Source organism: Prionailurus viverrinus, chromosome D1 (assembly GCF_022837055.1).
Source record: "Prionailurus viverrinus isolate Anna chromosome D1, UM_Priviv_1.0, whole genome shotgun sequence".
NCBI classification, from domain to species: domain Eukaryota; kingdom Metazoa; phylum Chordata; class Mammalia; order Carnivora; family Felidae; genus Prionailurus; species Prionailurus viverrinus.
The window spans coordinates 59,088,912-59,105,933 of record NC_062570.1 but is presented as its reverse complement, the minus strand read 5'-3'; the positions used below and the strand labels follow the sequence as shown (position 1 = coordinate 59,105,933).

The following is a 17,022-nucleotide window of genomic DNA, read 5'->3' as shown; positions in this document are numbered from 1 at the left end:
ATGTTGAAGATTCTGTTAGTTCAAATATCACTTCCTTTCTCAACCCCAAAGCTAATGCCATCAATGTCTACTACGTCAAATTTTTAACCAACAATAAATATATCACAGAATCAAGGAAGATTACTGGATACCTAATAGTCTACAATTCCAGTGAGTAAAAACAATATTTCTATTATATAAAAAAATATAATAATTAAACTTAATGGAAAATATACTTCATAGAAAACTGCATTAAAAAGCTAACAGTCAGGGGTGCCTGGATGGCTCAGTTGGGTGTCCAACTTTGGCTCAGGTCATGATCTCACAACTGGTGGGTTCAAGTCCCACATCAGGCTCTGTGCTGCTAGCAGATTCTGTGCCTCTGTCTCTCTGCTCCTCTCCTGCTCACGTTCTCTCTCTCTCAAAAATAAATAAACATTAAAAAAAACTCATAGTCAAATATCTAACCTAATGTTTAGTTGAAGAAAAAAAAGGGCTACTTTTTTTAAATTTTTTTTAAAAATTTTTAACGTTTATTATTTTATTTTATTTTATTTATTTAATATATGAAATGTATTGTCAAATTGGTTTCCATACAACACCCAGTGCTAATCCCAAAAGATGCCCTCCTCAATACCCATCACCTACCCTACCCTCCCTCCCACTCCCATCAACCCTCAGTTTGTTCTCAGTTTTTAAGAGTCTCTTATGCTTTGGCTCTCTCCCACTCTCACCTCTTTTTTTTTTCTTCCCCTCCCCCATGGGTTTCTGTTAAGTTTCTCAGGATCCACATAAGAGTGAAACCATATGGTATCTGTCTTTCTCTGTATGGCTTATTTTATTTAGCATCACACTCTCCAATTCCATCCACGTTGCTACAAAGGGCCATATTTCATTCTTTCTCATTGCCCTGTAGTACTCCATTGTGTATATAAACCACAATTTCCTTATCCATTCATCAGTTGATGGACATTTAGGATCTTTCCATAATTTGGCTATTGTTGAGAGTGCTGCTATAAACATTGGGGTACAAATGAAAAGGGTTACTTTAATGGCATTTTAGAATTCTTTCTTCAATGTCAAACATTTTAAAGCTTCATTAAAAACTCTACTGTTAGTAGTACGCTTAGCAAATATTCTCATGCCTCTCTCCAAGACCAATGGAACCAGTGGTTTTCACTGTAACTCACTTTCATAAGTGCTCATACAACTCCATCCCTGTGAAATTCCATCCTTGTTCACCAGAGCCTACTGATCCTACTACTCACTATGTAAGGCCTATTCAAGATGCAAATTCTTCCATGGAGAAAGGTCCTCCATGAAGAAAGACCAGTGCAACCTCTCCCTCATCATTTGGATGCTAGGTATAAAACAGGGGAGAGAACAAAATATTTGCTGTCAGGAATCTTACATTCTACTGAGATCTGATGGCCTACAGCTATCTGTACTGCTTACATTCATAAAACACATGACTAGAAGCTATTAATGCACATATAGGGTTGCCTTAAGGATTAAATGAAATATGAATGTAAATCCTATATAGAATAAAAGCTAAATAAATAATGGCTATTACTATTAAATGTTCTTAAATTATAGTTATTTTTTGGATGTCTTAGTTCTACTTCTAATTTCTAAAGTCCCTGACAGCAAGGATTCAGTGTTCAGCTCATTTTGTTGGTAAAAAGGCACTTAAAATTATTTGCTATGCAGGGTAAAGATAATAAAAGCGCAGCCTTAAAAATGAATGGAATTCTGATACATGCTCTAACACAGATGAATCTTGAAGACATTACACTAAGTGAAATAAAGCAGACACAGAAGGACAAATACTATATGATTCCACTTACATGAGGTACTTTACGGTAGTCAGATTCACATACAAAAAACAGAATAGTGGTTTTCAGGAGGCCAGAGGAGAAAGGAATGGGAGTTATTGTTTAGTGTACACAGAGTTTCAGTTTGTGAAGATGAAAAAGTCCTGAAGATGGATAGTGGTGATGGTTGCACAATACTGCATGAGTACTTAATGCCACTGAACTGTATATACAGAAATGGTTAGGTCCATATTAGACTTCTGGGGAAGATAGCTGAGTAGGAGGATCCTAAGCTCACCTTGTCCCATAGATACAAGTAGATAACACCCACATCAGTGTAAACAACCCAGAAAATGACCTAAAGACTGGCAGAAGAGACTCTTCACAGCTAAATGTAAAGGCTATATCAAAGAGGGTAGGAAGAGAGGCGACACAATTGGGACCAAACAGACCCATGGAACTGGCCACGGGAGGAAATCCGGGGGGCGGAGAGGGGAGAGAAACACTCTTACACCAAGCACCCTAGGCACGGGGAAGGGGAACCAGAGTGAGGAAGACAAATCCCCATAACTCGGAAAACCAGGGGCTTAACTTAACACCTGGAAGTTTAAAAATAAGCGGGCTCAGCTCTGGAAGAGTCTGGGGGCAAGAAAATACTGAGTTCCCCTCCTCTGAAAAACAAACAAACAAGAAATACTGAGTCCCCACCTTTTTTTTTTCAATATATGAAATTTATTGTCAAATTGGTTTCCATACAACACCCAGTGCTCATTCCAAAAGGTGCCCTCCTCAATACCCATCACCCACCCCCCCCTCCCTCCCACTCCCCATCAACCCTCAGTTTGTTCTCAGTTTTTAAGAGTCTCTTATGCTTTGGCTCTCTCCCACTCTAACCTCTTTTTTTTTTTTTTTTCCTTCCCCTCCCCCATGGGTTTCTGTTAAGTTTCTCAGGATCCACATAAGAGTGAAAACATAAGGTATCTGTCTTTCTCTGTATGGCTTATTTCACTTCATAACACTCTCCAATTCCATCCACGTTGCTACAAAGGGCCATATTTCATTCTTTCTCATTGCCATGTAGTACTCCATTGTGTATATAAACCACAATTTCTTTATCCACTCATCAGTTGATGGACATTTAGGCTCTTTCCATAATTTGGCTATTGTTGAGAGTGCAGCTATAAACATTGGGGTACAAGTGCCCCTATGCATCAGTGCTCCTGTATCCCTTGGGTAAATTCCTAGCGGTGCTATTGCTAGGTCATAGGGTAGGTCTATTTCTAATTTTTTGAGGAACCTCCACACTGTTTTCCAGAGTGGTGCACCAATTTGCATTCCCACCAACAGTGCAAGAGGTTTCCCGTTTCTCTACATCCTCTCCAGCATCTATAGTCTCCTGATTTGTTCATTTTGGCCCCCCACCTTTTAAGAAATAGCACAACAGCCCTGAGATACAGCACAGAGGCAGTAGTTAGGAAAATGCCTGGGGTATATGGGAAGATTTATTTACTAATCTCAAAGTGTGTGCTGGAGGGGTAGGTCATTGGGAGATTTCTCCAAGAACAAAAAGAGCTGCTGGTGGGTGCTATTTCCCTCCCACAGCCTAGATACACTGACACCAGCAGAACCATTTCAGTGCCAACACTCTCCACCTAGCTCACTAACAGACTGCCCTTCCCATCCATCTGCACTTCGGCAGATCCACACCCTCAAACCAGTTGGCCTTGGCAAGAGTTTCGGGCAGCTGCAGGTTCCCTCCCACAGCAGACTTCCACACACCTTTTAATACCTCCTGCCTCACTCCCATATTTTCCTATGCCCTGCCCCCTTCCAATATACCCTAAGCCAGAACCCTTTCAAAGTGGTACCACAAGCCTGAAAGTGTGCAAGCAGCACCAACAAGGGCCAGCACCACTCCAAAATGACTTCTACCCCAGGAAAGGTGGAAGATAACCACATACACCAGTCGGACTGTGGCCCCAGCAGTGGGCTGGGGACAGACCTGTGGTCTGACTGCAGACCCCACCCCAAAAGAAGCTTCTTGGGGGACAATACAGGGAAAGTGCCCTGCGCTTTGGTGCTACTGCATCTCTAACAAATGCCTGGTCTGACTCAACTCAAACCCAAGGTGGCTTCAGACTAGTCCACTAACAACACAGGGACTAAACCCTGCAGAGAGAGACAGGCAGACAGAGACACTGCAGATGACTAGACTGAAGGTAAAAGCGACTCACACACACATGAAACACCAGGTGCTGGTGAGCAGGGGATTACACTGCAGGGCACGCCAGGACCTCTTGTTCATAAGGCCACTACTTTCAAGAGCAAGAGACACAGCTAACTTTCATAACACATAGAAACAGATGCAGAGAGACAAAAAGAGGAGACGGAGGAATATGTCCTAAATGAAAGAATTCCACATATGAGTGAAATCATACAGTAACTGTCTTTTTCTGACTGGACAGCAACATGTACAAAAAGGAAACTGGACCACTTTCTTACACCATACACAAAAATAAACTCAAAATGGATTAAGACCTAAATGTGAGATCTGAAACTATAAAAATCCTAGAGGAGCACAGGCAGTAACTTCTCTGACATTGGCAGTAGTAGCAATGTTTTTCTAGGTAAGTCTCCTGAGGCAAGGGAAATAAAAGCAAAAATGAACCATTGGGAGTACATCAAAATAAAAACCTTTTGCACAGCAAAGGAAGCAATCAACAAAACTAAAAGTGAACCTATTGAATAGAAAAAGATATTTGCAAATGACATACCTGATAAAGTGTCGGTCAGTATTTAAAATATATAAACACACACACACACACACAAACACAACACAAAAAAACCCACCAAATAATTCAATTTTAAAATGGGCAAAGACATGAACAGATGTTTTTATAAAGAAGACATACTGATGGCCAATAGACACATGAAAAGATGCTCAATATCATTAGTCATCAGGAAAATACAAATGAAAACCACAATTAGATATCATTCGCACCTATCAGAATGACTAATATCAAAAACACAAGAAACAACAAGTGTTGGTGAGGATGTGGAGGAAAAGGAACCCTCATTTACTGTTGGTGGGAATGCAAACTGGTACAGCCTCTGTGGAAAACACTATGGGGATTCCTCAAAAAATTAAAAATAGAATTCCCATATGATCCAGTAATTCCATTACTGGGTGTTTACCCAAAGAATACAAAAACACTAATTCAAAGAGATATATGCACCCTTATGTTTATTGCAGCATTATTTACAATAGCTCAATTACAGAAGCAACCCAAGTGTCCACTGATAGATAGATGTGATATATATATATATATCACAAAATATATGTGTGTGTGTGTGTGTGTGTGTACACACACACACACACACACACACACACACACACACTAAAGTATTACTCGGCCATAAAAAAGAATGAAACATTGCCATTTGCAACAACATGGATGGATCTAGAGCATAATGTGAAGTGAAATAAGTCAGGGAATGACAAATACTATATAATTTCACTCCTATGTGTAATTTAAGAAACAAAACAAATGAACGAAGAAAAAAAGAGACAAAAATATACTCTTAAATATAGAGAAGAAACTTATGTTTACCAGAGGGGAGATGAAGAGGATTAAGAGTACGCGTATCATGATGAGCACTGAGTAATGTATAGAATTGTTGAATCATTGTATTACACACCTGAAAGTAATATAACACTGTAAGTTAACAATACTGGAATTAAAAAAGAAAAAAAAAGGAAATGGTTAAAATCGTAAATTTTATGTGTATTCTAACAAAATAATTCTTTTTCATAGCTAATGCTTTAAACAAATTTTTCATGTTTATTTATTTTTGAGACAGAGAGAGAGAGAGGGAGAGAACCCCAAGCAGGCTCTGTGCCATCCGTGCAGAGCCCGACACAGGACCCGATCCCACAAATTGTGAGTTTATGACCTGAGCCGAAATCAAGAGCCAGACACCCAACCGACTGAACCACCCCGGCGCCCATTTAACAAAATAATTCTTTAATTTTTTTTTTAACTTTTATTTATTTCTGAGACAGAGCATGAGTGGGGGAGGGGCAGAGAGAGAGAGAGAGAGAGAGAGAGAGAGAGAGAGAGAGAATCCAAAGCAGGCTCCAGGCTCTGAGCTGTCAGCACAGAGCCCAACGCAGGGCTCAAACTCACAACCAATGAGATCATGATGTGAGCTGAAGTCAGTCAGTCAACCAACTGAGCCACCCAGGCACCCCTAACAAAATAATTCTTAAGAAGTTGGTTTTTTGCTTTCCCCAAAAGATCTCAGAACAAGGCAAAGATGTCCACTCTTACCACTTCTATTCACCATTGTACTAAGGATCCTAGCCAATGGAGTAAGGCAAGAAATAAAAAGATTTATGGATTAGAATGACAGAAATAAAGTATGTTTATTTAGTTTGACATGACGATGGTCATTTAAAACGGTAAGGAATCCACAAAAAAGCTACAAGAACCAATAAGTGAATTTAGGAAGACTGTAGGATACAGGTCATGTAGCAGACTGCATTTGCAAAAAAAACCAGCCACAGCCCTATTTCTGGGGCCACATATTCTTATATAACTTTGCCACACTACACTAAGAAGCAGAATGTATCCCATCAATCCATCTTGATTCTGCGTAGAACCTTGTAACTGTTTCAATGAATGGAATGCAGAAAAGAGACTGTATGACCTTTGAGACTATTACATAAAAGGCTATATTGCCTGTCCTGGCCAGCCTCCCTCCCCTCCTCAGAAAATCTGTCTTTCCCCCAACCACGACACTGTGAAAAAGCCCAGGTGACACAAAGAAGCCAAATGCAGAAACTCCAGCTGGTAGCTCCAGCAGGTCTCAGCCAATAGGGAGTATCAAGCACTAAATCATATGAGAAAGTACGCTCTCAAAAGAATTCAGTTGCTAGCCTTTGACCTGTTCTAGCTGAGGTGGAGTGCTACAGAAACAAGTTATCCCCACTGAGCCCTATCCTAAGTGTAGATTCAAGAGAAAAATAAATGCTTTTGCTGTTTTAAGCCACTTAGCTTTACAGTAATCTGTTATGCAGAGTAACACAGTAACTGCTATAGGTCAATATATAAAATTTTCTATATATTAATAAAATGATTAAAAGATGAAATGAAAACATAATGGTTACAGTAACATTGACACACTTAGGAATAAATTTAACAAAATATATTTAGGACTGTTGAGGAAGGCAGAATTAGAAGATGATCCCAACAATCCTTGCCCTTATATAATCTGGTTGTGGGGAGAATTTACGAATGATGAGATATTATTCCTGTGACTATGTTCTATGAAAAAAGAGAAATTGTCTGGTAGGCCTAACTGTATCACAAGAGCCCTTTAAAAGCAGAGAATTTTCTATTAGTAGCAAAAGAGGAGGAAGTTAGAGATTAAAAACATGAAAAGGAGTGTACATGTTGGTTTGGAGATAAAGGGAGTCATGTGGCATAAACCTGAGAGCAACCTCTAGGAGCTGAGAGTGACTTTCAGCCTGCTGCCAGCAGCAAAACAAGGACTTAAGTCCTATAACCACAAGGAACAGGATTCTATCAGCCATCTAAATGACCCTGGAAGTGGATTCTCTCAGTCTCCAGATAAGAACCCAGCTCAGGAAAAATCAAAATCAAGGTTTTGCCCTTGTGAGAGCCTCAGCAGAGGACCCAGCTGAGCCTACTTGGACTTTCAACCTACAGAACTGTGAAAACAGTAAATGGAGATATTCAAAGTCTCTAAGTTTGTGTTGATTTGTTATATAGTGATAAAAACTAAATATAACTGCGAAGGAACAAGAGAGACATTTTAGGGGACAGAAATATTCTATACACTGATTGTGATTATGACAGTGATTACATAGGTGTATACATTTGTCAAAATCCAACCAACTGTATATTTAAAATAGATGCATTTTAATGTATATTAATTATACCTTAATATAGTTAATTTCAGAAGAGCTAGTTTCTGGGGCACCTGGGTGGCTCAGTTGGTTAAGTGTCCGACTTCAGCTAAGTCAAGATCTCATGTTTGTGAGTTCAAGACCTGTATGGGTTTTTGCACTGTCAGTGCAGAGCCTGCTTGGGATTCTCTCTCTCTGCTGCTTCCCCACTTATGCCCTCCTCTCAAAATAAATAAACTTAAAAAAAAATAAAAGAGCTGGCTTCTGTCTGGTTTTCTCCTTATACCTCTTGTCATCATATACACTACACTCATACGTAGTTTTATGTGTTCTCTGCTTCAGTACCCCTCATTTATTGATTCTCTAGCCCAAGAATCCAAATAAGCCCTCAAGCCAGAATATTCAATTGTCACTGGAGGGTGTGAGCAATAGATTATCATGATCTGATTTATATTTAAAAAAATTTTTTTTAATGTTTATTTTTGAGTGAGACAGAGGCAGAATGCAAGTGGGTTAGGGACAGAAAGAGAGGGAGACACAGAACCCAAAGCAGACTCCAGGCTCCAAGCTGTCAGCACAGAGCCCAACGTGGGGCTTGAACCCATGAGCCACGAGATCATGACCTGAGCTGACATCAGACACTCAACCGACTGAGCCACCCAGGAGCCCCTGATTTACATTTTTAAAAGATTACTAGGAAAAGTCTAGCATGGAGATCATCCATGTAAAACTTAGAATTCCGTAAGAAATTTGCTAGTTGGAAAATCGTATCTTAGAACAGTTGTTTCCAAATTGTATTTCAAGGAGCCCTAGTATCCAATATAATGCCTCAGGACAAAAGGAAAGAAATAGAAGATGACATATGCCGGTATGGGGAATGGGGAAAACACACAAAGGGGAAACAGCCTCACAAGTTTTAACCCAATACCTTCCTTTCACCTGCTTTATGTTTAAGGATTCCATGTAGGAGTTAGTAGCAGTTCAAATGTTAAATATTTTTTAAACTACTGCTTTATAAGTTTGGTAAAAAATGGGCAAGAAGCATCCTGATTTTCTGCTTTTGTGTCACAGGGAACCAACTATAACATAACCAACAGAGCAAGGGAAAGGATTCACCACCTCATATTCCTTAAGACCTTTAGGAGCTGCTCAAGAGAATTATAATCTTCTTATTTCTGGCTCACTGATGGTATGAATCATGTCTAATTCATCTCTGTATCCCCAAATGCCTATCACCTAGTACACACTGAAATACCTGCTGAGTTTAACATGACATACAAACAATGTTAAAAGGTGTAATAAAAAGTGCTGTAACACTTTAAAATCTAACACTCTTTGGTAAAGTTCTAAAACATATCACTCCTAGGTATATTTCTTTAAGAACTTCTTGCACAAGTACACTAGGAGACATGTACAAGAATGTTTGATAGCAGTACCATTTACAACAGTAAAACAAAACAACAAAAATTTCAGTCAAGAACATCAATAAGTAATTTATGACATATACACAATGAAATACTATATAGCAAAATAACGAATAAACTAAAGTTAAAAATCCATATTAATCCACAAATATAATATTCAGTGGGGAAAGAAAGCAAGGTGCAAAATATTACAGGGTACGATACCATCTAAGACAACACAATGTATAGTGGGAATGTTGGTTACGATGTGGTGGATGAGAGAGAAGTATTTTAGGACAAGTCGCAGAAGAGGCTTCCATTTTACTAGTCTTTCCTTTCTGAAGCTCAGTGGTGATTAATGGGTATTCATTTATTATGCTTTGAGTGTATTTATACTTAGAAAATTTCATATTCAGTTTAAAGTTCTACACCAAGGATTGGCAACTAAAGCCTGTAGGCCAAATCAACCTCAACACCTATTTTTGTAAGTAAAGTTTTACTGGAACACAGCCATTCATTTGTTTATGCAGTGTCAGTGACTATACTACAATGTCAGAGTTGAGTGGTCGTGACAGAGAAGTCTGAAGTATTTACTCTTAGGTGCTTCACAGAAAATGCTTGCCAACCCCTGTTCTATTTCCAGGTATAGAGTGCAAATGAAGGAGAATTTAATTCTGAAACAACACAAATAAATCATGGTGATGGTTACTGGGAAAAATGATCAGCAGGTGTGATGACAGCCAGATTATAAAAAAAGAATAGGAGGAAAACAAGGAAAAACTAAATAAGCTTTAGAGCACTGCTGTCTAATAGAACTTTCTGAGATGATGGAAATATTCTATATCTGCACTGTTCAATATGGAAGCCACTAGCCACATGTGACTTTGGAGCACCTGAAATGTGGCTATTGTGACTGAGGAACAAAACTTAAAATTTTATTTATTTTTAATTATTTTAAACAGTCACGTGTACCATACTGTACAGTGCACCGTTAGAGCTCTGGAGGACAGATTGATAGCAGTTGTCACCTAAAACTAGGCTAGGGTGCTTATTCAAAGGAAAGACGGGGGACAGAGTTGCCTCCAATTTAGAAAATTTTGGCCACTGATGGAAAGGCAAACCATGGATAATCATAAGGGTATGGTTAATATATACACTTGGGATTCAAACAATATTAATAAAAATTGGACCAAATGACTACTCTTTTCTAAGAAAGAGGGCATAAAGAAAGAGGATACAAAGTAAGAAAAGCAGAGAGCCAACCTTGCGATTTGGGGATTTCCATGCTAATTTGTTAAGTGAACAAACATTATTAGGTGAATGAGAAGTACAATAGCTAGAGAGTTAGTTGGCAGGGAAACCAGAAGAGCTATGATTTAAAATTTCAAAAAACGAGTTCTACAATCTCCCAAGTGAATGAGGAAGGCTTTTGGAGTAATAAGTAATTAGCTAGAAAAGCCATAAAAATAAGGGACCTAGATACCAATAATGACTTTTTCTTCATTTAATCAAAACAAACATCTGCAAAAGATATGCCATGTTATCGTATTTTCTAGGTTTCTGTCACATAGAAAGATGTTTAACTTTTATTACTTTGTTCAATTATATAGAACATATTTTATATATATGTAAATATATACAAAATGTACATAATATGTATATTTATGTATGTACAATATGTACAAAATATGTACATATTTCATATATGTGTGTATATATATAAAATAACATATATAACAAATTACTTTGTTCAATTATATATGATAAATATATCACCCAGGTATATTTAGCTTCCACTGAAGACGATAAGCATTTGTCTAGAAATAAGGTCCTAGTGTTATAAAACTTTTCAAATCCTTCATTAGATTGACACTTCTTCTCTTTTCTACTATGATACACTGTGCTTCATCCTTCCTTATCCAAACCACTAAGAAAATATTCCACAAACTAATAAAAGTATCAGTTTATACACTGTACGAGAATATGCTACCAAAAAAAAAAAAAAGGAATTCTAAGGAACAAACTTACTTCCCAGCAGCCAATACAACTGCTATCTATAGATGTGATAAAATCAGTTGTCTGGTTTCCATGTCCTAGCAATAGCTTTTTTGTTTTGTTTTAGTGTGGAGTTCAAAAATAACTGCCTGATGATACACAGACACAGAGCAGTATATTTAGTATCTGTTTTAATCAGTATTGGCATAAGGAATACAAAATATTCCTTGGGGAACCTGTCTAAATACAAGTATTTAGATGATCTTATTATACATGATCTTATTATAGCAGGGGAGAATTTGCAATTTTCAATTATTAATTTTATTTTACAGTTCTCTCAATTTATGATATTCACAGTAGGCTACTATTAATTATACTCCTCTTTACTATCAAGAAGAATGGAATGGTATGTAGAAAAGAACAGTGTGATCTGTAGTAAAGAACACAGGCTCTGAAGTCATAGAAACTCTGAATTCAGTCCTGGCTATTATATACATACCCAATGAACCTCACTGAGCCTCTGCTACCTGATTTGTAAAACAGGGATAATGATATTTAGTTTGAAAGATGTCATGAAAACTAAATGAAATCACGTATTTACAAGTACCTAGACAGAGAGCCTAGCCATGCTTGACACCCAAATAGCTGCTTCACTCTCATTCCCAGGCATTTAAGGTCTCTTCTGTAATTTTTTCCCTCTTCTACATGTTTAACCTAAGAATACAATGTCTTGGAGCGCCTGGGTGGCTCAGTCGGTTAAGCGTCCGACTTCGGCTCAGGTCATGATCTCGCAGTCCGTGAGTTCAAGCCCCGCGTCAGGCTCTGTGCTGACAGCTCAGAGCCCAGAACCTGTTTCAGATTCTGTGTCTCCCTCTCTCTCCGACCCTCCCCCCCAGTTCATGCTCTGTCTCTCTCTGTCTCAAAAATAAATAAACGTTAAAAAAAATTTAAAAAAAAAAAAAAAAAAAAAAAAAAAAAAAAAAAAAAAAGAATACAATGTCTAATAAATGTAAGAAGAAAAGAGAATAATCAGTTGTTTTGATCCTGAAAAGGCAGAAGGCGATAAGATATCCAAAGCTAAGGTGAAAAGATCATCTTTAGACAGGATAAACAACTCAAAGGTTGGGGTTCCTTGGCAGAGTCTTGAACATGCATGAAGGCAGATAATGGGAAAATAATGGAGTTCCCTTTTAATAGCTTATATTTTCTCTGTAAATTAGGAAGAAAGACCACTTGCTAAGTGTGAAAGAGAAGAGGAAAGTTTGAGGTTTGAGATGGAAAAAGTTGAAAAAAGTGTTAAAAATAGTAGGGAAAGTTAACCAGGGAAATACAACAGGATATCTGAGCAGTGTCGAGGGTCCATTTGAGACTGGGTTCCACATTAATTTATGAACATGAATGTGTTCTGTTCTGTTGAAAGATTTTCTTCAGTAGTACTCGGCTACTTAGATGCAGGTACAAAGAAAGAGGTTATCTGCGTTCAACTTGAGTTAGAATTTCATTTCATTTCATTTCTAGTCTAGTCATAATGAACTATGAACACTAAACTAGGATAAAGGAAAAAAAATGAGAAGGGATAATATGCTAAAGTGTTTAGGAGTAATATTAAGAGTAATATTAAGCAATCAAAAAAAAGATAGCTGTTATATCATTAACTATGGTCCTCTAGCAGAAAGTAATTTCAGTATTCTAATTTGTAATCATTTCTTTAAAAAATTTTTTGTTAATGTTTATTTATTTTTGAAAGAGAGAAAGACAAGAGTGAGAGCTGGGGAGGGGCAGAGAGCGGGGGAGACACAGGATCCAAAGCAGACTCCAGGCTCTGAGCTGTCAGCTGACTCGGGCTAGAATTCACCTGAAAGCCAAAGTTGGATGCTTAACTGACTGAGTCACCCCCTAATTTATAATCATTTTTATGTATCTCTTTCTCTTTCACCAGATTGAGCTCTTTGAGGATAAAAAGAGTATATTGCTTATCTTTGATTCTTCCCAAAGTGTGGTCCAGTAGCTACTACACTATGACTACTAAAAGCACATAATTAAATCAATGAATTAAATATCTTGCTTCTAAGCTATTCAGAGGGGTTTTTGGTTTGTTTGTTTATTTGTTTTTAAGATTCTAGCTAGGGCATTAGAACCTTAACAACAATTCAGAAAATAAGACATTTCTAAGAAAGGGCCACTGTCAATTCAATGATAGAACCTTACTTAGTAGCTACAATACAATGGATAAGAGTTTTCCAAAAATGCAGACTATAGAATTAACATGAGGAAGCAAATGAATTAACACAGACACAACATGAAAACTGAGAATACATTTTTCTATTTTAAGGGAAGAAAGGAGACTCCTGCCTCTATTTTTATCATTTCAGGACCTTACAATGTCTCATGAAATGAGTAATCTGAAGCATAACCTACCCAATGCTGATCAAATATCTGCATTAGAACTTCAAAGTAACTTCAAAGATATATAATCTGAGAGCTGGCCAGGTCCATTAACTTAATCTTTGTTTTGGGGCAGAGGGCAGACCCCCAAAAGAATACTGTACCTTTCCCGGTTTATCAAAGGCCATAGGGTTTTAAGAAAGAGATCTTTTTTGGCTGTGGATTCAATTTAAAAAACATAAAGATTTTATTTTTGCTGCTGCTTAAATATGTTCATTTTAAAGTATTGAAAGGGAAAATATATAGTCAACAGCTTTGACTGTATATAGGGAATCACAACTTTGAATTACAAGCTGTATTGAGTATCTTCTTTAATAATGGATTGTTTGAGACTGTGTGTGTGTGTGTGTGTGTGTGTGTGTGTGTGTGTGTGTAATTTTCCCACCTAGAGAAACTATGTTATAATGAGAGATCAAGTCTCTTGTTGGTTCTTGTAAGTATGAAGCACCGTGTGACACCTACTAAGATATTAAAATGCCTAAGCCTCTAGGTCCAACATTTTATGGGAAAACGTATACAGACTTTTCATCTGAGATGTCAAAAGAAGCCCTTGTTTTTCTTACCACTTGTATTCTAACCAGTAGAAATCAAAACAGGCTAGGAAAAAGGGATTTCAGGCAGTGAACAAAAAGGAAAGAAAAAATTCTGCAACTGGATACTTCTTAGCCCAGTTTGACTCTCTCCATCACTCCTATTTTTTCCTGAAGGAACCAGGAAATGTCCTGTCTCTACTTTCAAGGAAAGAACTTATAGTTCCTACATAGAGTTTATCTCCTTCCCAGAGCCACTGTAGAAAAAAGAGCACCCACTCCTACTGCATCCCCATTCTCAACACTTATGATTTGTAAAGCAAGCAATTCAATGAAAGTAATGTGTTTTGACAGTCAATAAGAACAACATATTTGAGGGGTGCCTGGGTGGCTCAGTCAGTCGAGCATCTGGTTCTTGATTTCGACTCAGGTCACAATCCAATGGTCGTGGGACTGAGCCCCATGTCGGGCCCCGCGCTGAGCAAGGAGCCTGCTTAGGATTCATTCTCTCTCTCTCTCTGTCTGTCCCTCTCTCTCTCTCTCTCGCTCTCCCCCACCCCAATGCCTCTGCCCCTCCCCCACTCTCTCTCTAAAATGAAAAATTCAAAAAAACATTAAGAAAATAACAATGCATTTGAAAAGGAAGGTTTGAAAATATAAGAGAAAGAATAATCAAATGTTTGGGTCCTTGAGAAGACAGGAGAAAATGAGATACACTCTATGTAAAATTATATACCAGCAACAAGTGGGGAGCTGGCAGTAGGTTAAAAAGGCTTTCTTCTCCACCTCTTTTCCTTTACTTCAGTGAAAGTTAAAGATACACATAGATGTATAATCAAAGAAAGACCAAGATAGAGTTTGAGTACATAAGAGACATAATATAATCTATCTACATTTCAGGGTGATATCCAGGGTAGAGACATTTTTATAGAACTACTAGGCATTTTCTTGTCTTCTCATGGACACCCAAAATCATAAAACATTAATGTACAAGTTTCCATATCAATTAAGAATAAAATTGCGAAATTTTAAAAATCTAAGCTTTAAAAAAATAATCTTATTTTGTATTTTATATATTAATAGCCATTATATAGGAAACATCTGCCACTTGCTAGAGACTAATACATAATACAGTCTTTTACTGTGATTTGGTTTTGAATGATATTTTACATTAAAAATTAATTCAAAATTACCTGAAAGAGAGGCTACCCAAACAGTATCAAGTATACTTCAATGAATTGCAAAGAAGCCTGGCTGCTACTGTACTTACACTTAATCCTATCTGCCTAATTCAACTCATGAGTTGTTTCGTCTTTAATGAAACAAAATTACCACAGATATTAAGTCTGTATTACCTTCATAATGTTAACTAAGTCTGTTTGATAGTAGCGATCCTGGTGTGCATTTGCTGCTGCTAATGTAAGAAGATAATCATTCCTTGCGTGGGTAGCTTTGGAATTACATTCAGATCGCCGGGCTTTTAACTAAAACATAGTAAAAGAAAAAAATCAATGCAAACTGACAACTGAACTGTAAAATATATAAAGATACCATTTTTAGCTGGCAATTAATGGCTCCTCAACAAGAGTAAAGGTAACCACGTGGAAAAATATTCATACACATAATAAAATACTCAACACTAGGGGCACCTGGCTGGCTCAGTCAGTGGAGAAGGTGACTCTTGATCACAGGGTTGTGAGTTCGAGCCCTATGTGTGGCACAAAGTTTACTTAAGATAAAATTTAAAAATTAAAAAAAAATATTCAACACTGTTAAATTAAATAAACAGTGATTAGAACTGTTATACATGGTAAGAGTGTTCTTACATATTTTTTATTTACATTTAACCTACTTCCAAAGCTTTTCAGGAAACTTCAAAATATTTTGCTCATTTTATTCAGATGGGAAAATAAAGGTTCCAAATTGAGTAAGTACCTTATCTTCAAAGACATGGGTAAAGCTGTTGGGAGTTAGAAAAGTTTTTTAAAAAAAATCAATACTCCTCATGTGCCAAAAGAACTGGGTGCTAGTTGGGATCATGACAGCCAAAGGCAGGTTATTAAATTTAACTTATCAGGTATCCACAGCTTAAGGGTCCCACAGAAAAATCTCACTTGCATTGGCCCAGAATACATACTCAAGTGTGTAAATATGAATGAAATGGATTTTGCAGAGATTTTCTAGAGCCCGTGGACTAAGCGTCTTGGACTAAGAGTTACAGACAATAGGCTACCTAAGCAGGTAAAGTATAGAAACCAATCTCTGAAGCAATCTTGACAAGCAAGTGGTGTCCAAGTGCTGACATCTGGGTGAAAAACTCCCATGAACTGAGAAGGAAACTTCTTCCCTAAGTTAATGACTTTAATACGCTTCTCTACATTAGGTGGAAATAACTGACTTTAACCCTCAAAAAAACCAATTTTTTTAATAAGCTAAGGTTTCTCAATTGTGAAAATTTTCAAAAACTTACCTTTACACTCGCCTTCTGTAAACTGATTCTTGATTGAAAAAGACTAAGTTTAGATCTATAATAAAACAGAAAATAGTATGTTTAATAAAATTATAAAATTACATATAAAACTTATTATTATAATTCCAAACTTTTTTAAAATGACACTTTCCACAACACTATTAAAGAGCACTAACAAACGGAAAACCGACAGCAATGATTATTTTCGTTTATTTTACTACAGGAAGAATATTGTAGTGCAACAGAAAATATTGGGATATTTAATAAAAATATCCTGAATGACAAAAATACAATTTGACAAATCCAATATATTGGTATCTCTTAATAAACAAGAGTCATCAAACTACAGTTTATTTCCATTATCATACAATTATACACACTGTAGTTCCTATAAGAAAGTTTAAGGATGCCTAGGGATGACCAATCTATGGAGGCAAAACTTAGGCTTTTAGCG

General features: G+C 37.2%; 1 protein-coding gene across 4 annotated transcripts in view; it reads right to left on the bottom strand.

Annotated features, from left to right (window-relative positions):
• FCHSD2 (FCH and double SH3 domains 2) overlaps positions 1-17,022 on the bottom strand; it is a 302,796-nt gene that overhangs the window by 108,762 nt on the left and 177,012 nt on the right. For all 4 annotated transcript variants that reach the window (XM_047824065.1, XM_047824066.1, XM_047824067.1 and 1 more), the window contains 2 exons: positions 16,569-16,623; positions 15,454-15,582 (listed from right to left, as the gene is read on the bottom strand). In XM_047824065.1, coding sequence (XP_047680021.1) covers positions 15,454-15,582; positions 16,569-16,623 — 184 coding nt within the window. The remainder of the gene's footprint in view (positions 1-15,453; positions 15,583-16,568; positions 16,624-17,022) is intronic.